Source organism: Engraulis encrasicolus, chromosome 1 (genome assembly GCF_034702125.1).
Source record: "Engraulis encrasicolus isolate BLACKSEA-1 chromosome 1, IST_EnEncr_1.0, whole genome shotgun sequence".
NCBI lineage: Eukaryota > Metazoa > Chordata > Actinopteri > Clupeiformes > Engraulidae > Engraulis > Engraulis encrasicolus.
The window spans coordinates 28,502,083-28,524,150 of NC_085857.1; the positions used below are offsets into that span (position 1 = coordinate 28,502,083).

The following is a 22,068-nucleotide window of genomic DNA, read 5'->3' on the forward strand; positions in this document are numbered from 1 at the left end:
GAAATCTGATGTCGCACATTTTATTTGATGTCAAAGGACACAATCAGTCGAGCGAGGCTAAAAATATATGTTGTTGCCGATCAAGAGGAGACGAAACGTGATCTCTAGTCGGCATATGGATGTCCACTTTCACTTTCAACACCACAGGAGATAAAACCGCGTCTTGTCACCTCGACTTCGAAATCGTTATTATGACAACAAAATAGCCGTTTGTTTCCTCGTTCTTCTAATGTAGACTACAGGTACTATATAGCCTAGTTACTGGAAATGTGAAATAAAGACGGGGATATCTGCCGAGAACAAGTGGATCAAATAATATCCATCTGAGGGAAGTGCAAACATGATTGCAGTTGTGTGAAGTGAATTACGAAGCAGCCAACTCATAAGCAAGGGGGGGAATCTCATGATAAAGCCTCTTAGAAGTGGAGAGAACTGAATGCAAGGAAGGGAATCTGGTTAATTACAGAAGACGACGAAATTTAATTCGCACATAATCTCGAAGCCAATGTCTGTCTAATTTAGTTCAATGCACATTTTCGGCAGAACCACTAGAGGCCGCTATAAAGTTGTTTATATCTATGTGTTTATGTCAAAGTTGCATAGGATCGCTTTAACCAGTAATGGGTTTAGTGGATATTTCACTCGATAATGGCTTCTGGACGAGGGAGAGACTCTGAGAAATCCAAAACAATCTTCGGATGTACCATTCATCGGGGCCAGACTAAATTACACATCCAATCTCACATTTAGGCTGGTTTATCAGGCTAACTAACGGCCCCCTGACCTCACCATAAGCCTCCCAATGCCCTTTGCCCTAATCCTGCAAACATCCCCCTTAACATGAAAAAATTTAATTGACAAAATAAAATTCCAGGTTTTAACCCATTGACGAATAAGGCACCTGCAAAAAATGGTGCTGAATGCCTTTTCAGCTAAAGCTGCCCTCAGCCTATAAAAACCTAAATATCTCTGCTTCTGAACCACATAAAAATATGCACTAAGTTGCATTTAAACGCTAAGACCCTCATCTTTCAATAGAATGTGTTCATTCATCTCAAACAAACAGAGATTTTTAATAAAGTTGTCTGAAATCTAATGAGCCTGAATGTTGCGTAATGCAGTTCCAGGCACCAGGGCCAATGTTGCGCAACACAGCATTAGGCATCAATGGGTTAAAGGAATGGTGGGAATATTCGGTTTGCACACAAGTCTTTTAAACAGAAACGGCAATGAAATCATTCATTGCAGAATGTTGTTCCACACGTGTAACCGAAATATTGGAATACTGGAATACGCCTTGACTTGTGGAAATTGATTACGAGTATTTTTGTTTGTTTATTGTCTTATCTGTCATGTCACTTTCCACAGAAAATCGGACGTAAATTCTTAAAGAAGTTCATCAAGGAGGTTAGACAGGACGGTGTGGCCAAAAGGAAGATCCGAAGAATGAAGAGGGCGTTCCGAAGTGCCCACAACCTATCGAAGCGTGATGCAAGTGAGTGGACTACGATTGTGTGTGTGTGTGTGTGTGTGTGTGTGTGTGTGTGTGTGTGTGTGTGTGTGTGTGTGTGTGTGTGTGTGTGAGTGTGTCTGTGTGTGTGTGTCTGTGTGTATATGCGTGCGTGTGTGTGTGTGAGTGTTTGCTCGTGTGTGTATGTGCGTGTGTGTGTGTGCGTGTGTGTGTGTCTGTGTGTATGTGCGTGTGTGTGTGTGCGTGTGTTTGTGCGTGTGTATGTGCGTGTGTGTGTGTGTATGTGTGTGTGTGTGTGTGTGTGTGTGTGTGTGTGTGTGTGTGTGTGTGTGTGTGTGTGTGTGTGTGTGCTCTAATTAATTCTGCGCTAATGCACTTATAATCATTTATACTTGGCTAGGCCAGTTACACACTAGAGCAGTGGTTCTCAACCTTTTTTGAACAAACGCCCCCTTGGGCTGCTCACTAGCCTCCCAAAGCCCCCTTGACCTCATCATAATCCTGACAACGCCCCCCTTAGTGTTAAAAAATTAAATGGACTAATTCCCCCCAATGACAACTAAGCACCGCCCCCTTTCAGCTGTATCCTTCTCAACGCCCCCCTAGAGCTCCCCAACGCCCCCTGGGGGCTTTACCGCCCACGTTGAGAAACACTACACTAGAGCATGGTGTGGTGGCAGTGAGAAGACGGTGGTCTTTCTGCCGAGTCTCAGACGTTGTGTTCTGCTCCGCCTTTCACACTGAACCCATCAGCGTGCGCGGCCAGTCCTGTTCATTCCTCTCTAGTTGGATTTCCCAAATGTGGCGTTGCACTGAGCCCTCTCCCGCGCCGCTACCACCTGACTGCCACTGTATTGGTGTGGAAGGACAGATATGATTCCATGTATCTTCTGTGCTGCCTCCGCCATTAAAAATCGCTTCCACCCCGCTGACACCGGCAGTTCTGGTGTGAAGAGGCCCTTATTGTTCTGCATGTTTCCTGTGCACTTTGGATGTGCAAATGTAGTGCAATGTGGTGTGATCATTTGTTGACCAAACACATTACACATTACGTTGTAGTATATAACATTAATTACACTTAGGCCCTGTGTACATACACAGTATATGGACAGTTTTGTGAACGCATCTGTTTGGTCTTTTGGTTTACACACAAATGTAGTTTAGCCTCCTAAAAATCTAAGCATGATGCAAGTGAGAGGGTCAATTACATGACATTACATCACCTTGTATTGTATTGTTTTGTATCACGCAGAGGTTGTTGTTCATAATAAATACTTAAAATGTAATGGTGGTGGTAAGTATTTGTGAAAAAGGTTGCATTAGTGAATGGGAAGCATGAATTCCGGAAAGAAACTGCTAAAAAATATTACACAGTGCGCCTTTAAGCTTTTTTCAGCAATGAATAGGATCGTCGGTGGTCCCATCTGCATAAAAGGGTTTAACCCCACCCCCTTTATTTGCTGTTTCCGCAGCAACCGAGTGCACCGCGGGAACCATCACCCAGACCCAGATCCACGACGACACCTTCCCCATCGACTATGACGCGGCGCAGTTCGACGCCTGCCTCAGCCTGGACGTCCTGAAGGAGAACCTGCCCGCCATCGCAGACAGGACAGAGGAGGAGGACTACCATGAGATCCTAATCAGGAAGATAAATGAGGTCATCATACATTAATGAATACATTTATTAATGAACTAAGGGGTGTAACGCGCTCAACTCAAACAAAGTGAACAACTGGTTCATTCCTCGAGAATAAATGTATTAAATAAAGAGCAGGACAGCCCTCCAAGTTTTTGTGGTTTATTGCCCGTCAGACGTTTCGGGGTTAACCTTCTTCAGTGTCGGGCCCCACACTGAAGAAGGTTAACCCCGAAACGTCTGACGGGCAAAAAAACACAAAAACTTGGAGTGCTGTCCTGCTCTTTATTTAATACACTTATTAATAAACAAGCCTTGCCAAGTTGGTGGTAGAACATGGGGAGCATTCCAAGTACCTGGCTAATAGTAAATCAAGTTAAATTGCCAGCTTAAAGATACACTGTGCAGGAAATGGTCAAAAAAGATACTGCAACTATGCTGCTCATTGAAACTGGGCTGCCTATTGCCAAATTAATAAACAAATATTTTCTAGTATGGTCCAAGTAGAGTCATTTTTGCAGCTAAAAATGGCTATTTTTGGAAATTCAAAATGGCGGACCATAGAGAAGATCCCCCTTGTCATGTATGAAAAGCGCAAATTTTCCAGTCATAATGAATACTTAGAATTTGATGGTGGTGGTAAGTATTCATGAAAAAGGTAACATTAGTGAATGGGCAGAATGAATTCTGGAAATAAACAACTCTCACACAGTGTCCCTTTAAGGCCCTGCCGTAGCCAAATTATAGGGCACTCGCCTGCCATGCGGCTGACCCAGGTTCGATTCCCGGCCCGGGTCCTTTCCCGACCCCTCCCTATCTCTCCCAATTCGCTTCCTGTCCACCTCTCATACTGTCCTGTCAAATAAAGTTGTAAAAGACCAATAAAAAATAAATAAAAAAATAAACAAGCCTTGCCAAGTTGGTGGTAGAATAGGGCAGCATTCCGAGTACCTGGCTAATAGTAAACCAAGTTAAATTGTCGGGTTAAACATTGAGATATGACATGATACCACCAGAGGTGGGGAATGTCTCGTGGGCCGTTTGCGGCCCTTGGGGCCGTTTTATCCGGCCCCCGAGGCCGTTTTATCCGGCCCCCGATATAATTTTAATGTTATGCAGCTTCACATGAAATATGACATATTTTGTAATGGAATCTTAGAAAATACATTTGCAATTCAATTAAGTTATATTCAGGGGACCTAGAGAAGGTGGGGTCTGTTTGAAAGGTAGCTGCCTTCCAATAAAGGCCTAAAGTGCAGGGGGAAATCCTGGTTTGTGTTCATAGTATGGCCCTCGAAGGACTTTTACGGCCCTCGGATGAATTTGAACTGGCCCCTCGAATTAAAAAGGTTCCCCACCCCTCTGATACACAGACAGCCTAGGTTAGGAAATACGCCATGGCATCAAAATCAGATAAAATGTTTGGTGCAGTAGTTTTTTCTCCAACATACTCTCAGTATGTTTTTTTGTTAAATCTGGGGTTAATCTAGGCTTCACCAGAGATCTTCAGTACGGTAACCAAGATCAAGCATAGCACGCGTCAGTCACCAATGCAACAAAGTGGAATCAAGGCCCTTCAGCCACTCCTCTGAATTGTGTGCAATGTGCTAATTGTAGACATACAGTATCCTTTAACTTCAGATTAATGTGCCATGGCTGTGTGCCTGTAGCCTGATTATCATCGAATTTCAAATCTCTTCGAGACTTGGTCTGACCAAGAGCATAACAATTAACGTTTCCCAAACGGCATGGTTGACCTGTCACTTGCCTCCCTAGGTTTGATACTGGTTGACTGGTTTCCGACAAAGTGGGTGGAGTTCCCGATTTTTCTGGAGATCATAAACGATATTTACATTGCTCTTGGCCTGACTGGAAGCAAGGCCGAAGGTGTTGCGTCACTAGGAGGGCGTGTGCCTGTCTCTCGGGCCTATTACCCAGAAGCCACAGTGCACCCTCCACCCTGATTTACTGTAACTGACTAAGTCTCCACTGAAACTCTGACATCTAAAATCTTCAACTCTGTCTAATTTCCCTTTTTTGCTGTTTTCCCCACATAGTAGGGCTGTTTCAAACCATAAACACTCACTGCACGTTATCAGTGTTTCCGTATCTTAGGTCTCAATTAGGGCTGGGACTCGATTAAAATTTTTAATCGAATTAATCTATAGGCTTTGGAATTAATTAATCAAATTAATCGCATTTTAATCGCATTCAAATATCTGACTTGAGAACAGTGAAAAAAAATTCACATGGATTTTGAATAATTACAATAAATAAGCTTCATCTTAAAATATTATTAATTCGGAGAGAACTCTTCTCAATGGCTGTTCACCATCAGGCATAATACTGCCCTCCACTGGTCTATTCCAGAACTATGTAGCTATATTACACTGCGATTAACTTTTTAAATCGCATTAATTCATTAATTAATCGAATCGCGTGATTAATTAATAGAAATTAATGCATTAATGTCCCAGCCCTAGTCTCAATACAAACTCTGACTTCTAAAATGTAAACCTCTATGTAATTTGCCATTGCTGTTTGCTCTGTCTGTCTCTGTCCCCCAGGCCTACCCAGATGGCCTCTCTGATGAGCACGTGCAGATGCTGGGACAGGTGTCCAGAGCGGCGAGCGTTGATGACATCAGCAAATGGAATGTGACGAAAATCGACACTCTGTCCATGTTGATGAAGTCATCGGACGGCGAGTGGTCAGCCAATCAGGTGAGCTTCTCTTTTCTTTTTATTTCCTTTTTTTAATGTGTTATTGGTCTGTAATGACCTTTATTGATAGGACAGACTGAAAGGAGACAGGGAAATTAGTTGAAGAGAGGGGTGGGGTAGCGTTTGGAAATAATGACCCAGGTCAGACTCGAACTTGGGCCCCCATGGAATAGAGAGAGGTCAGCCAACCCAGAAAGCTCTGACTGTCAGGATACAAATGGTTTGTACAAATATTGTGCTGGCCAGTCACAATCAGTCATAGAGTCATAGAGCATTGTCAACATCCAAAATAATTGACAGTGCAAATACATTTATTTTTACTATAATTTACTTCTGATAGATATCCTTTAGGATTAGCAAGTATCTCTACTTTACTTTACCACACTATACAACTTTTATTCTCTCTCTCTCTCTCTCTCTCTCTCTCTCTCTCTCTCTCTCTCTCTCTCTCTCTCTCTCTCTCTCTCTCTCTCTCTCTCTCTCTCTCTCTCTCTCTCTGAGCTGTCATCTGAGTTCTGATCAGTATCAGACCAAGAGAAAGATCATTTTGCGGCCTGACCAGGACAGTCAAAGTTAAAGCTGTACTTCATTGCATCATTAATATCCTAAATGTGTTACAAAGCAAAAAACACTATGACACATTTCTGTTTTTTCGTTCCTCTTCTACTTCTATTTCTACTAATCCCCCCCTCACTCTCTATCTCTCTCTCTGTCTATCTCTCTCTCTCTCTCTCTCTCTCTCTCTCTCTCTCTCTCTCTCTCTCTCTCTCTCTCCCTCTCTAGACGGTGGCCATCATGTCTAAGTACCTGGCAGCAGGTAACAGCATGGACAGCTCTGCTCTGAATGCAGTGGGAGGCTCTGGGCTCTGTAGTCTGGACGCCAGCGTACTGGAAGGCATCACCTCCGACAACCTCAAGTCAGTTATTATTATTAGTATTATTAGTATTATTAGTATTATTGTTGCCGTTATTGTTATTATTATTATTATTATACATCAGCGTACTGGAGGGAATCACATCCGACAGTCTTAAGTCAGTTATTATTATTATTAGTATTATTAGTATTATTACTATTGTTGTTGTTGTTATTATTACTATTGTTGTTGTTGTAATTGTTGTTGTTATTGTTATTATTACGGTAGCCATAATGCAGTCTGTTCTTTCATTTTTTAAGTATGTTTTTGGGGACTTTTTGGGCCTCTATTATTATGTCAGGACAGTGTGAGAGGAGACAGGAAATGAGCAGGAGAGAGATATGGCAGAGAGAGTAGAGAGAGAGAGGTTCCATTGGCCCATTGTTTCCGGGTTCTATTATTGCAAGGGGGAGGGGGGGAAATCCCCCTTTAGGCAGACCTAGGCAGACCTAAGGACTGTTCTATTCATTGTAGGAGTATTATGACACGCCCCTTTAGGCAGACCGGAACCTGGTCATGTTAGGTGCCCATAGCAACCTATTACATTGGCATATCTCTATATACTTTAAGAATGTCTGGATCTGGGGTGGGGCTGTGAAATGACCCCGTGTGGACTCGAACCGGGGTCCCCATGGGCATGCAAGCCCAAATGTGGGGGGCTTAGCACGCTGCGCCACAGCACCCCCCAGCTGCAGCCTGTTCTAATAATTATTAGGATTAGTAGTAATAGTGGTGGTCATAGTAGTAGTTGTAAAATGCCTGTAATTCACTGGTTCTGTAATGTGCTTTCCTGTGTGTGTAGGCTGGCGGATTCCCTGAACGTCACCAGTTGCAGCTTGGACAAGAAGAAGAGTCTGTTCCCCATCGCTCAGGCAGCCTTTATCAGCCAGAGTGTCACCAAGAGGTCCACCGCCACCGTCACCGCCACACAGTACCAACTCATAGAGCCCTACACAGGTAAGGAGAATACGACTACTGCTACTTCTACCACTACTACTACTACTACTGCTAGTACTACTATAACTGCTACCACTACTACTACTGCTACTACTCTGTACCAACTCATAGAGCCCTACACAGGTAAGGAGAATACCACTACTGCTACTTCTACCAATACTACTACTACTGCTAGTACTACTATAACTGCTACCACCACTACTACTGCTACTACTACTACTGCTAGTACTACTATAACTGCTACCACCACTACTACTGCTACTACTATTACTACTCTGTACGAGCTCATAGAGCCCTACACGCACTGGAGAATACTGTGTCGTAATAATGTTGTTGTGCATTAGGTGGCGCCACAGAGTCGTTTGTGCGAACGCTGGTGGCCTCCAACGTCAACATGGACATCGACACTTTCCTCGATCTCGACCAGAGTGTCATTCAGGTGAGGAGGGGAACACACACACACACACACACACACACACACACACACACACACACACACACACACACACACACACACACACACACACACACACACACACACACACACATTTTTCTGTACTTGTTCTTGTGAAGGCCTCATTTAACTCCCATTATTTTTACAATTCTGAGTAGACTTCTCGCCAAGATTTCTTAAAGAAAGCTAAACTGTACCCAGTGCAAAGCCATTCCTAACCGTAACCGCGCAAAAACAAAAACAATATTTTTTCTCGGTTTTAACAATTGATATGTTGTCTTTTCACTGTTCTTCATCTAATGAATGGATTGAATGTTTTGAAAATGATAGCATTTTGATTTTATTCACAGTTTACCAAACGTCCCAACTTCACCGGAGTTGGGGTTTGTAGATATTACCAAAAATTGCGTTACACGATAACATGACTGGATGCCTCGATATCAATATTACTCACGATTTTTTTCTCTACTTGCCACTCTGCACTGTATAATGTACAAAACGACTGAGAACGTTTTATTTGCGACATTAATTTTATTTGGGGAAAAAAACATGACTAATAAACAGCACTAGCAACTTTAAAAAAAACAAGGGCTGCACGATATCAGAAAAAAATTAGATGCTCGTTTGTCACTAATTTCTGAAGCCAATATTTTTTATTGCAGGTGAAGTATAAGTAATAATAATAATAATAATAATAATAATAATAATAATAATAATAATAATAATAATAATCAGGGCCACTGACAGCTTTTGCCAGGCCCAGGACAAAGGCATATGAAAGGGTCTGCAACCCTCTGATATAAAGCCCATCTCCTTAACCATTTGGCCACGGCTGCTACAATCATGTCCTGTAACTGTATACATACTGCGTATATAGACTGTCATGTATGTATGTACTGTATGTATACATGTATATACACAATTATAAGGACAAATTTCACTGATGGCAGGTTTGCAATGACTGAAATGCAAGTAAAGAGAACTTTATTTGATGATGATAAGGATTCACTGATGGCAGGTGTGCAATGATGACCCAACTGAAATGCCGGTAAAGAGAACTTTATTTGATGATGATAAGGATTCACTGATGGCAGGTGTGCAATGATGACCCAACTGAAATGCCGGTAAAGAGAACTTTATTCGATTACAAAGTATGATAGGGAGTTATGTATCATTTTTCATACAAATGATGACCAAAATGAATGGTGAGTGGTCCATCATGGTGATCTTCTGGCATTCAGAGAGGGAAGAGCAGGAAGCCACTGAAGGTGTTGTGGTTATTCTTATTTTCATGGAGCCTGTAGCCAAATGCTGGCAGCACCATGTGTACTGCATCTCCCTTCTCCAGCTGCAGAGTCAGGCCACCGGATAGATAGGTTGACTCTCCATCATCGTCGTACTCATACAGCTGCATGAGCTGCTCTCCATTCTTATACATCCTGATATACATGGACCGTGTGTCTAGATTATCCCTCACAGTGAACCTGAAGTAGTAGACCCCCATGACTGGAGCTGTGAAGAAGCCAGTCGTGCTGTTGTAGGCCTGTCCTACATTGGTGACATTCTTGAACACCAAGTGCAGGTTATTATCCTTAGAGTGTATGTATCCAATGTCCCCCAGACCTGCTGAGAAGGCCACCTTGTCCTCTAGCGCCCTCTCAAGAACCTCGACCTTAGTCTCACTGGCCACAAGCCTTCCTTTCATCACTTCCTGTTCTGCCTCACTGACCGCCAGCCTTTGTTTCATTGCTACATTGCCTCCAAAACCTCCCAAGTTTGTCGTAGTTTTGCTCTCAGCTCCACCACCATGTCTCTGAGTTCCTTCAGCTCTTTAGAGACGTCCTGGGTGGAGTCGTCAGTGCCTTGGCTCTCTGTCTGGTCTGCACGCATGGAGAGCAGCAGCACCAGCAGTGAGATGGCAGCTCTCATCTTCCAAGTCACTTCAAAATAAAACGTTCAACAGATTCTGAGTGGCTTACGCCGTGGAAAGAATCATTACTGACCTGCTAACTAAACTGTAAAAATATTGAGTGAAGGTTATACTAGACATACCTAGGCATACACATTTTAGCTTCTTTATTCATAATGATTGTCAACAATTATATGTATGTTACACAGATACATCAGGCACACAGATGACTCCCCAATGTGTCTGTGGTGATGCAAAAAAGTAGATCTTTCTGTCTCTGTCTCTCTGTCTCTCTCTCTCATATCCAGATTCAACAGAATACACAGAATAAACAGAAATGACTACAAAACATATTGTAATATTTCTAAAGGAACCCTGTTCTGCTAATTGTAATAAACATTAATCTTACCTTAAGGAGTAAGAACGCCTCGTCTCAATGGTGTCTGTAGCAGCAACACTAATGGCAGAAGTCGGTGCAGTAGCAGTAGCGTCTATGGCTTTGACTCTGTGATCGACCTTTTCCCTCTTAAGGGAACTTGTGTAAACATGGACTTGTGTAAACATGTTTGGAGATATTTTGGATTTGAACGATTTTATTTCAAAATGAAAGACTGTTTTAGCCACATTTTCAAGAATTAGGGACGTCTTTTTTGCACACCACAAGTGTTTTCAGCTATCAGTTGTGGGAAAGTAGAACGTTGTTGCCCAACAGTTGGGACAAGGGTCAGATTTTATCTATTACATGTAAATAGACAGAATTGTGTCTGTTTGAGCTAGCCTACCTCCAAACACACACACACAGACAAAGACACAGAGATACACACAGACACAAATAGACAGACAGACACACACAGGCACACACACACACACACACACACACACACACACACACACACACACACACACACACACACAGTGTGGGTTAGGGTCTTTGGTTGTGGCTCCTGGCGGGCTTGTTGCGCATTTGTTGACATTTAGCTGGTGATTGGACGGCTCCGAAAATGTGTACTTGTTAACGAAAATGAAGTAACACTCTTGATATCGCTATTTCAATACATGTTTGATATATCGTGAAACTGTCTGAAAGGGATGTTTGGATGACCGGCCATGTGTGTTGACCCTGTGGAGCTCTCGGTGGACCATTCTGGTGAAAACAGGAGAGTTGAGGTGCACATTTAATTCTACCATGATTTGGACAGCTGTGGTTTTATGTTTTTTTGATACAGTCCGGGTTAGCCCCCAAACATCCCTTTCAGAGTATTCAGACAGCTTCCTCTTGCATCCACAGTTAATCCTGTTGGATGTGGTTCATCCTTCTTGGTGGTATACAGACATTACCTTGGATACCGTGGCTCTTGATACATCACAAAGACTTGCTGTCTCGGTCAAAGATGCAACAGTTACATGCTCATTAAGAAATCCTCCTGTTTGAAACTTGATATGTCACCCATAATGTGGTGTGCATTGCAAAATTTTGAGCAAAAATGTGCTCTTACCCTGCTAATTGAACCTTCACACTTCACTTTACTTGTGAAATGTGCAATTAATGAATATTGGCCAACAGGCTGGTCCACTTGAAACTTGAAACAAAACACTATGACATTTCCCACACTAAAATGACAGGTGTTTCAGTTATTTTGTCCAACCCCTGTATGTCTGTCTGTCTTGTCTACCAGACTCTGAGGGTGTCAGACATGCGTAAACTACTGGGCACACATGACCTGAGCACCTACTCATCTCATATTCTGTCTTCCCTTGTGTGTGTGTGTGTGTGTGTGTGTGTGTGTGTGTGTGTGTGTGTGTGTGTGTGTGTGTGTGTGTGTGTGTGTGTGTGTGTGTGTGTGTGTGTGTGTGTGTGTGTGTGTGTGTGTGTGCGTGCGTGCGTGTGTGTCTGTCTGTCTGTCTGTCTGTCTGTCTGTCTGTCTTGTCTACCAGACCCTGAGCGTGTCAGACGTGAGCAGTCTACTGGGCAGCACCAATGTAAATGACCTGGCCACCTACTCTGACAACGCCATCGTCAAGGACTGGATCAGCCGCGTCCTCCAGTCCGACCTGGAGACACTGGGCCTGGGCCTGACCGGGGGGCGTGCAGACCCCACCACCACGACCACCACCACCACCACCACCACCACTACTACTACTACTACTACCACTACCACTACTATTGAGGGTACTACTGTCAATGTGGATCCAATTGCTGGAGACAACACGACTACGACTACCGCGGCAGCTAACATTACCACGACTGCTGCTACCACCAACTCTACCTCTGGTAAGTCTATAGGGGTGTGTGTATGTGTGTGTGTGGGGGGGGTAGCATCTGTGTATGTGTATGTAGGTCTGTGCGTGTGTGTGTGTGTGTGTGTGTGTGTGTGTGTGTGTGTGTGTGTGTGTGTGTGTGTGTGTGTGTGTGTGTGTGTGTGTGTGTGTGTGTGTGTGTGTGTGTGCGCGTGCGTGCGTGCGTGCGTGCGTGCGTGGGATATGGGGACATTTTTGTGTGTGTGTGTGTGTGGTATGAGGACATATTGGGTTATAGGGACATTTTTGGCTGTGTGTGTGTTTGTGTGTAATAATCACCACATATGTGACCTGTTTTTTCTCATATGCTTTGCCCTTCATGCTATTCCAATATGCTACATTGATATGTAACTTCCCTGTGTTCTTCTTCCTCTTTGCTTGTGTCCTAACAGGAAGTGTATCGAGTGTCAGATCTCCACAGGGCCTCCACTGCCTGCTGCCTACCCTGCTCCTCCTGGCATCAGCTCTCCTCCTGTTCCATTGATAAGGAGAGCATGACGCAAACACAACAGAGGTTTTTTGGAGAAAAAAAAGATTTGCACACTCCTTTTGGATATTTTTTCTTCTTTAAGTTCTTTTTAAATTTGTATCGATTCATTGGCATGATGACGTCAGTTTCAAAAAACTTCTGTTGTCACAGGAAAGTTCTATTGGGCCCAAGGAAAGCCATAAGTGAAACACAAGAGAGGTATCAAAAATAATCAATAAGCAGAAGTAAATTCATGGTGTACGTACAACACCAGCACATGATATTACCAGAGATTCTTTAAGTATATAGAGATATGCCAACATAATAGGTTTCTATGGGCACCTAACGTGACCAGGTTCCGGTCTGCCTAAAGGGGCGTGTCATAATTCTCCTAGATTGAATAGAACAGTCCTTAGGTCTGCCTAGGTCTGCCTAAAGGGGGATTTTCCCCCCTTCCCCCTTGCAATAATAGAACCCGGAAACAATGGGCCAATGGAACCTCTCTCTCTCTACTCTCTCTGATATTACATAGCTGTTGCACCATTTACTCCATTGTGCCTGATTGGATAGCTAGACTGGGTTGTCACTGACAAAATGCTAAAAATAAAACGAACAAGAACCCATCGCAAACAAATCCAACAAGTGAATAAGTTACTCTGATAAGTGCCTGTGTTGGAAGAAAACTGTGTTTCTGTTATACTGTTACTTTTACTTTTGACACCACTGAACACAACAGAGGTGTCCATGCCAGGTTCAGAAAGCAAAAAGTCATACCTCATATTCGAAGAGCTCTTTTTCCCAAAATACTAATCGATTTTCAAAAATGCTCAACCACAGAGGCACCAAAAATTGTGCACCAATTTTTTTTTTATTGTGCTTCCCAGTTATTATTGGTGACGTCTCTACTTCCACATTCTGGCTCTATGTTGCTGTTTGAATATTATTTAAAGATTTTTAAAAGACTTGCGCCTCTTGCCACAAATTGGAAGAGGTCTTTAGATGTGTTGTTAATATCAGTGTTCCACAAATTGTTAGGCTTTACCCAGCAATGAAGAGAAGACTCTGTTGCGAATGGCACTGATATAGTTGAAATCCAGTTTACAGCCATATTTTTATATGTGTGAAGGGTGTACAATAGAAAAGGGCAGTGATCCTGTTATTGACATTTGTGTAGTATAGCCTAGCCTTCTCTATTGGTGTTCCAGTTTAAATGGCAAGAAATGAAGAATGTGCTGCCATATTTGTAATCTATTTTATGGCTTTGCTTTTGGACCGCACTGCTATGTGTATGTAATGGTACAAATGAAGTATAAAATCTCAGGGTAAGATTTATTTTGAACCCCTTTAAACTAATTTGATTGAACTCATTTAAATTCATTTTTAAAAATTCTGATATTTTATTAGATACTCTGCCTTTGTGATATGGTCACGTCAGAGTATAGACAGTGGTGATTTAACGTGTTACTCAAGATATGAGATATAGGATATAAGACATAGTTTGACATAAGCCATAAGAGATTGAAGTCAAACAACTTAAACAGGGTTCAGAAAGATCAGCTTTGAAATATCAGCATTTACGCTAAGGTTGCTTATAACCGGCTCGATTGAAAGTTGTAAATCTTTTGTTTCATTTTTTCTTGACTCTTTGTTTCTCTGTTTTCTAGAAATACTATATCTAGCAGAATTATGTTTATATTATTTCTCGATTGACCTGTTCTGTCAACCCAATATTACACCCATAATTTATGTTTACAACTGCGCTCATTCTGTTTGATCGCCAAGGAAAGTTTATTTCATTCACTTTAAAGAGCGCTGTTTCTTTTGAAGAACTGAGTTGAGCAGTTCTGCTGCCTTCTGCTCTTTTGCTATCGCACGTTTCTTTATCCTCTTTTTGCCTAAAAATGTACTGTACATTTTATCAAGAAGCCTGAAAGCGTAACCAGTGGATACAACCATTAAATAAAATACTTTATAGCATGAACACCAGTGTGTGTATGTGGTGCTTCTGTGTTACTGTAGCTATCAAGCATAATGTATCATGATTTAATTTCCGGCAGCCTCTCACTTCACTGTTTCCAGCACTTTTCATTATGTTACGTGCATTACATTACATTACATTTAGTAGACAGACACTTTTTTCCCACAGTAGCCCTCAGGTAGCCCCCGGTTGCCCTCAGAGGTTGGGGACCCCTGCTCTAGTGTCCTGGGGGTGTTGACATAGAGTGCAATAAACAGTACCCAGACCATGGACCAGGTTCATTTCTTACACCCTATCCTACCTCTCTCCCTCTGTCTTCCATTCATTTCCAACCATATTCTGCAAGAAAAAAAAAAACACTGCGTAATGTTATGCCCTATTCTGAGTAATCAGAGTAGGCCCTATCCTGATTTCAAACGCAATGTTGTCAGTATTCTGTTAACATGTGTGGAGAACCCATGTCATTGGGAGGACCGAGGCTACCGGAATATTCCCGCAATATGGCAACATTCAGAGTAGTTTAAGAATTTACACTGTCACCATTCTGTTTAAAATCGGAATATTTCTTACATCTAACTGCACTCAGTGTAGTGTGATGTAGGTAATTAAAAAATAGTTGGGTTAACAAGGATATGAATTGCTTTATTTATTGCCAGTTTACAACAACAAGGGAATGAACCACTGAGACCAAACAAAATAATTCATCTGACCACAGAAACAGTTTCTAAAACAAATGCTGAAAAGGTGCTTGAATACATAAAAATGTATTTCGGATCACTTGTTTATCTACGTACTGAGTGATCTCAACAAATGAATATAAGCAGAGACAAAAAAGACAATGACTGTTGTCCTTGTAAGGCAAGTTTACACTGGATAGTAGCCCACAAGGTATGGAAGGACATTAACACAAGGTAGCCTAAGCGCTGGAAAATGGTGGAAATGATGGTGGATTTTGGTGTGTGTGTGTGTGTGAGAGAGAGAGAGAGATGTGTGTGTGTGTGTGAGAGAGAGAGAGAGAGAGAGAGAGAGAGAGAGAGAGAGAGAGAGAGAGAGAGAGAGAGAGAGAGAGAGAGAGAGAGAGAGAGAGAGAGAGAGACTGTGTGTATGTGTGTGGGCAGTGTAGCAGAATGGGCTCTGTTGCAGTGTAGTACTGTAGGACATTCTCTGTTCTGTGTGTGTGTGTGTGTGTGTGTGTGTGTGTGTGCGTGTGCGTGTGCGTGCGATTGTGTGTGTGTGTGCGCGCGCGTGTGTGTGTGCGTGTGCGTGTGCGTGTGTGTGTGCGACTGCGTGTGTGCGACTGTGTGTGCTATTGTGTGTGCGTGTGCGTGTGCGTGTGCGTGTGCGTGCGATTGTGTGTGTGTGTGTGCGCGCGCGCGTGTGTGTGTGCGTGTGCGTGTTGTGTGTTTGTGTGGTACCAGTTGCTGTGTGGACTCTCTCTGTTCTCCCAAATCCAATCAGGAAGACTAACGGCCATGTGACACAGCCAGCCTGCCTCACTTTATTTGATCAGTTCAACACACAGAGAGACAAACAACCGAGCGCTAAAGAGGAGCTCAGTGGAAAACCTGTGGCTATGTATAAAAGGCATGTGGTATCTTAAAGGTGCACTGTGTGATATTTTTAGTCGTTTATTTCCAGAATTTATGCTGCCCATTCACAAATGTTGCCTTTTTCATGAATACTTACTACCACCATCAAATTCTAGGTATTAATTATGACCCTGCACAGTGCACCTTTAAAGCTTAATTTTCCAGAGTAAAAGTAGAAGTGAATTTATGGTGGTAACATGGCCGGATTAAGATGGCCTGCATGGGGCCCCTAGGCTACAGGTTGCTGTGCCCACCTTTTTTTCCAATATTGCATCTTGTCACAATTCTGCAATTTTTCACTTTTGGCCAATCAGGGGCCCCCTGGCAGGTGGGGGCCCCAAGGCTGCAGCCATATCTAACCTGTGTGTTAACCTTCAAGAGTGTACCGTCACACCGGGCAGTGAAAGTTCTATAGAATTCTGGGCGTCATTGAATGCAATATGGAATTGTAGAATCTTGCATTGTTATAGAACGCATTCTTTTTATAGAATACTCAAAAACCCACACTCTTAATCCGGCCCTGGGTGTAAGTACAACACTAGCACATGATATTACACAGCAGTTACTCCGTTGTACCTGATGAGGTGGCTAGACGTTGTTACTGAAAAAAAAAACGTATACACTTTGGCCATCTCTCTGCTTCATTTACATTACAGCTACTGTTAAAAGGAGCTAAATAGCCAGATCTCAAATTGAAGAGTTCAGATGCAAAACTCTCTAAGTGCATTTTGATGAGTTTACAAAAAGAGGCTGTAATTCTATAAAAGTTTAAATGTTAAATTTTCCAATAATCCTGAGGTCAATATTAAATATCTTGACGTACTGTGCTCAATAATAACATTTATTTGGGTTTTTGATTGTGACTACTTGGTGAAAATGCAAATTAAAGTTGAACTGTCCAGGATGGTGGCCAGAGTAGGTATTGCAAATATGAACATGTTTAATAAATAATAATAAATAACAATAATTTGATAAACCAATAATTGTGAAAAGGGTAAAATTTTTGAATAGGCAGTATGAATTCTTAGAAAAAACCCTGAAAATATACGCTAAAAATATTAGACAGTGCACCTTAAAACATTTTTTACAGATTTTTTAATGGCTTTTAGGGGGTTTTGCATCTGAATTCCATTTGTTGCCAGGTTTCCCCCCATTTCTTCCTGACAATTTTAGCTGTTTTATTATACCGTGTGTGTGTGTGTGTGTGTGTGTGTGTGTGTGTGTGTGTGTGTGTGTGTGTGTGTGTGTGTGTGTGTGTCTTTATAGGCGCTTGTAGACACCGAGCACAGCCTTGCAGTTGGGACATGTGTGCTTGGCATCCCTGAGTCGGTCCACACAGAAAGGGATGAGACAGCATCCTAGGACAAACCTACAAGGGGTTGATGAGAGGACAAAAACAAAGAGAGAGAGAGAGAGAGAGAGAGAGAGAGAGAGAGAGAGAGAGAGAGAGAGAGAGAGAGAGAAAATGTGTATGAGTCCTCAGGTTTGCAAACTTTAAAAACTTCAAGTGGACTAAATAAAGAAGTTCGGCAGTTAATGGCCGTATTATGCCGCGGGGGTACACCGTCACCGACAATTCGCCTATTGGGATATATATATATATATATAAATATACAGTAAGTAAATAAAAATAAGTAGCCTAATATACATGTAAATTAAATTATACAACATGAAAAATACTTCAATAAAAATATATAAAAATAAAGTAAAATACAATTTAAAAAAATGAATAATATAAATATAAATAAAATAAATAGGCCTATATGAAATATTGGGGGGGAGAAAAAAAGACTTTCTTTGGGTTTCAGTAAACGCAGACTGTTTGAGGTGCGTACGGCAGACACTTAGACTCAACACTCAGAACTTCATGCACTTATATTTAGTAAGACCAACGTTTCGGCTTACGCCTTCATCAGGTGTGACCCTGATGAAGGCGTAAGCCGAAACATTGGTCTTATTAAATGTAACTGCATGAAGTTCTGAGTGTGCGACGACCATTCTTTTTCAAGGGGAGAAAAAAAGGAAAAAAGTTCTCACCCACACATGAAGAGTCCTCCACAGAACAGGTAGGTGAGCAGCCCTGCAGAGTATTCCACCTTGGTGAGCGTCACCTGGTGGCAGCTCGGACACATCAGCTGCACTGGGCTTTCCCCTAACGGCCCAATGGGAGCTGAGGAGAGAAATAGAATTTAATGAAATAGAATAGAGTTAAAAAGAATAGAATTGAGTGAAAGTAAAAGTAGAAGTAGAAGTAGAATAAAATAGAATAGAAAGAAAAAAGTCCCACTGGGACAAGCAAAGATTTTATTAGTTCTAACATGTAACTGCGCTTAGATTCACAAAAGACAGTCTCTGGGACACAAGTACACACAACGAAAGGGGGCAGCCCAACTTTCTGAATTAAACTTCCAACTGTCACTGTGTGTCTTAACTATGAATTATGAAATGCCTGTCACCAAGAAAACATAAAATATGTTTACATACCAACAGGGACACAGACTGTTGTAGCCATGACTCTGCAAAACAGACGGAGTGAATATTAACATAAAATGCAATTGCACTGCACTGTTAGACCGGGGACCCGGGTTCGATTCCCGCCTGAGGTGATTTCCTGATTCTCTCACTCTCTCTCACTCCCACTCATTTCCTGTCTCTGTCTTGTCCAAATAATAAAAAAAACAACCTAGCCAAATACCATGTAAAAAGTGTGAATTGCAAAAGTTGTTCTTCCATTCAATAAGTAGTGATGGAGGAGGATCATCAGGAGTTGAACTGGCAACCATAGGCTACAAGTCTGACACTCAAACCCAGGGGTGTCAAACTCAAATCGACCGAGGGCCAAACTCAAAATCTGTAGCTAAGTCAAGGGCCAAACTCAACATTTAATAAAAAACAAGTGTGCATGCACACACTTGATAATTGTATTTAAATTCCACAAACGGAGTCCCTTTATAGATCAATGTGCCTGCAAATTACAGTATTCTGTTGCCCATTTCTGGGCCTTTTCACTGTCCTGGGCCCTGGGCTCATATTCCTGTGACACATTAAATTTCATGTTCAAGTATTATTACGTTAAATATTAATAGTGGGCTAACTGTAATACATATTTGAAATGATCTCGCGGGCCAAATAAAATGGCTCCGCGGGCCAAATGTGGCCCCCGGGCCTCAGTTTGACATCCCTGCTCTAACCCCTTTGTAACACTGCATAGCCTACTGTATCTGCACTGATCTACAGGCCAGGGGTTTTCTGACTGGTGAATAAACCAAAGTCAGTGTACTAGTGTTGAAATTACACCAGCTAGAGTACTTCAACAAACTTTAGACAGAGCAGCACCGTACATGTTGCTGTTAAAGTCTGTATACTTACAAGCCTGGAGGTGGTCTGAGGGCACTGGGGGAGAGGAATAAATACACAACGTTTTAATATTTGAATTTATTAGGGCTGGGACATTAACTAGTGAATTTCGATTAATTAATCACGTGATGCGATTAATTAATTAATGCGATTAAAAAAAAAATCGCAGTATAATATAGCTACATTGTTCTGGATTAGACTCATGGAGGGCAGTATTACGCCTGATGGTGAACAGCCTGCTGAAATTGAGAAGAGTTCTCTCTTCTTTTATAAATGAATAATATTTTTAGATTAAGCTTATATATTGTAATTATTCAAAATTCATGTGAATTTTTTTTTTTACTGTTCTCAAGTCATATATTTCAATGCGATTAAAATGAGATTAATTAAATTAATTAATTTCAAAGCCTAAAGATTAATTTGATTAAAAATTTGAATCGAGTCCCAGCCCTAGAATTTACCATTATGACTTTTTTATACAACTTCATTTCAGACGTGGCAGTGCTGTAAATGAAGAGTTTATTTGCAAAACATATCTCCATTTTGAAGAATGTTCATTAACATTTTTGTATTGGGCATTCCATTGCATTGCATTGTAAAATGCATTTTATATAAGTTGAAAAATATTCTCAAAATATTCTTATATGTTCTCAAAATATTTGAAAGGCAAGAATTCACATACAGGTGATAAAACCTCTGAACAGTCATTTTCAATAATAAAATGCAAAAGTCAAAAATGGTGGATACACCGTTTTGCAAAGAAACTCTTCAAATGTTGTAGTTAATGTCTGTGTACTTACAAGCCCGGAGGTGGTGCGGGGGCACTGGGGGTGAGGTATAAAAGCACTCTGCTGTGGTCCAGTATGACTCAGTAGCCCAGTAGTCCACTACAGGGGTCTTTACCAGCAGCAGCAACACCAACACTCACACCCTAGACAGCAGCAGCAGAGGCAGCAGCAGCAGCAGCAACAGCAGCAACAGCAACAAGCACGGCAGTTATGCACCACCAACTCTCTCTCTCTCTCTCTCTCTCTGCTTTCTTTTCTTGTTCTGTCTATTCAATCCCCCCTTCTCTCTCTCTCTCTCTCTCTCTCTCTCTCAGCCTTCCTTTCTGGTTCTGTCTATTCAACCCCCCCCCCTTTCTCTCTTTCTTTCTTTCTCTCTCTCACTTTTTCCCTCTCTCCTCCCCTGACCTGCTGTATCAAAGAGACCTCTATCTCTATCTGTGTTGTGTCCATCTTGTGCGCGTCATCAGGACCAATCACAAAGGCTGGAACACAAACACAGTCTCTCTCTCTCTCTCTCTCTCTCTCTCTCTCTCTCTCTCTCTCTCTCTCTCTCTCTCTCTCTCTCTCTCTCTCTCTCTCTCTCTCTCTCACACACACACACACACACACACACACACACACACACACACACACACACACACACACACACACACACACACACACACACACACACACACACACACACACACACACACAGTTGAGTTGTGCATTCTGTGTGCCACTGAAAACATTTGTGTGTACAGGCCATTAATAGACAGAAAAGCATGATGAACCATTGTCTTGGACAAGACTCAACCTTTCACTTCTAAAAAAAGAAGGAAAGACAGATCGAAAGAAAAAACAGAAATGTCAGCATTTTGTGAAGTGAATAAGAAGCCGCATCCCAAGAGTGAACATCAGGGCATCAACAAGAGAGAACAGCTGTGCAGTTCAGCCCCAACTGAGAGAGAGAGAGAGAGGGAGAGAGAGAGAGAGAGAGAGAGAGAGAGAGAGAGAGAGAGAGAGAGAGAGAGAGAGAGAGAGAGAGAGAGAGAGAGATATGGAGAGAGACAGAGCGAAAAGAGGAGCGGAAGGAGAGCGAAAAAGAAAGAAATAAGTGTCAGCATTTGGCTAACTGAATAAGAAGCCGCATCCCGAGACAGGACATCAGGCTATCAAGAACAGAGGACAGCTGTGAACGAGAGAGAGAGAGAGAGAGAGAGAGAGAGAGAGAGAGAGAGAAAGAAAGAAAGAAAGAAAGAAAGAAAGAAAGAAAGAAAGAAAGAAAGAAAGAAAGAAAGAAAGAAAGAAAGAAAGAAAGAATGAAAGAAAGAAAGAGAGAAAGACGGTGGGCTAATTCAGGGATTCTAAAAAAGAAAGAGAGGAGCAGATGGGAAAATGACACACACGTGTTTGTATCCATCCGATGCCAAACTTCATTAACCACATGCTCTTGCTGCTACCAGGCTCTTTCTGCGTAGGGTCTGCCAAGGCACAAACAAGAGACGGTTTTACCAATATAATAGGTAGACTAGGCAATTGC

At 42.0% G+C, this 22,068-nt stretch overlaps 1 protein-coding gene across 1 annotated transcript in view; it reads left to right on the forward strand.

Annotated features, from left to right (window-relative positions):
* LOC134456870 (uncharacterized) overlaps positions 1 to 14,807 on the forward strand; it is a 123,745-nt gene extending 108,938 nt beyond the window's left edge. The window contains exons 123-130 of the mRNA XM_063208480.1: positions 1,369 to 1,495; positions 2,944 to 3,131; positions 5,678 to 5,833; positions 6,617 to 6,750; positions 7,550 to 7,704; positions 8,049 to 8,143; positions 12,003 to 12,339; positions 12,758 to 14,807. Of these exons, the coding sequence (XP_063064550.1) occupies positions 1,369 to 1,495; positions 2,944 to 3,131; positions 5,678 to 5,833; positions 6,617 to 6,750; positions 7,550 to 7,704; positions 8,049 to 8,143; positions 12,003 to 12,339; positions 12,758 to 12,849 (1,284 nt within the window). The 3' untranslated portion in view covers positions 12,850 to 14,807. The remainder of the gene's footprint in view (positions 1 to 1,368; positions 1,496 to 2,943; positions 3,132 to 5,677; positions 5,834 to 6,616; positions 6,751 to 7,549; positions 7,705 to 8,048; positions 8,144 to 12,002; positions 12,340 to 12,757) is intronic.
* The last annotated feature ends 7,261 nt before the right edge of the window (positions 14,808 to 22,068 follow it).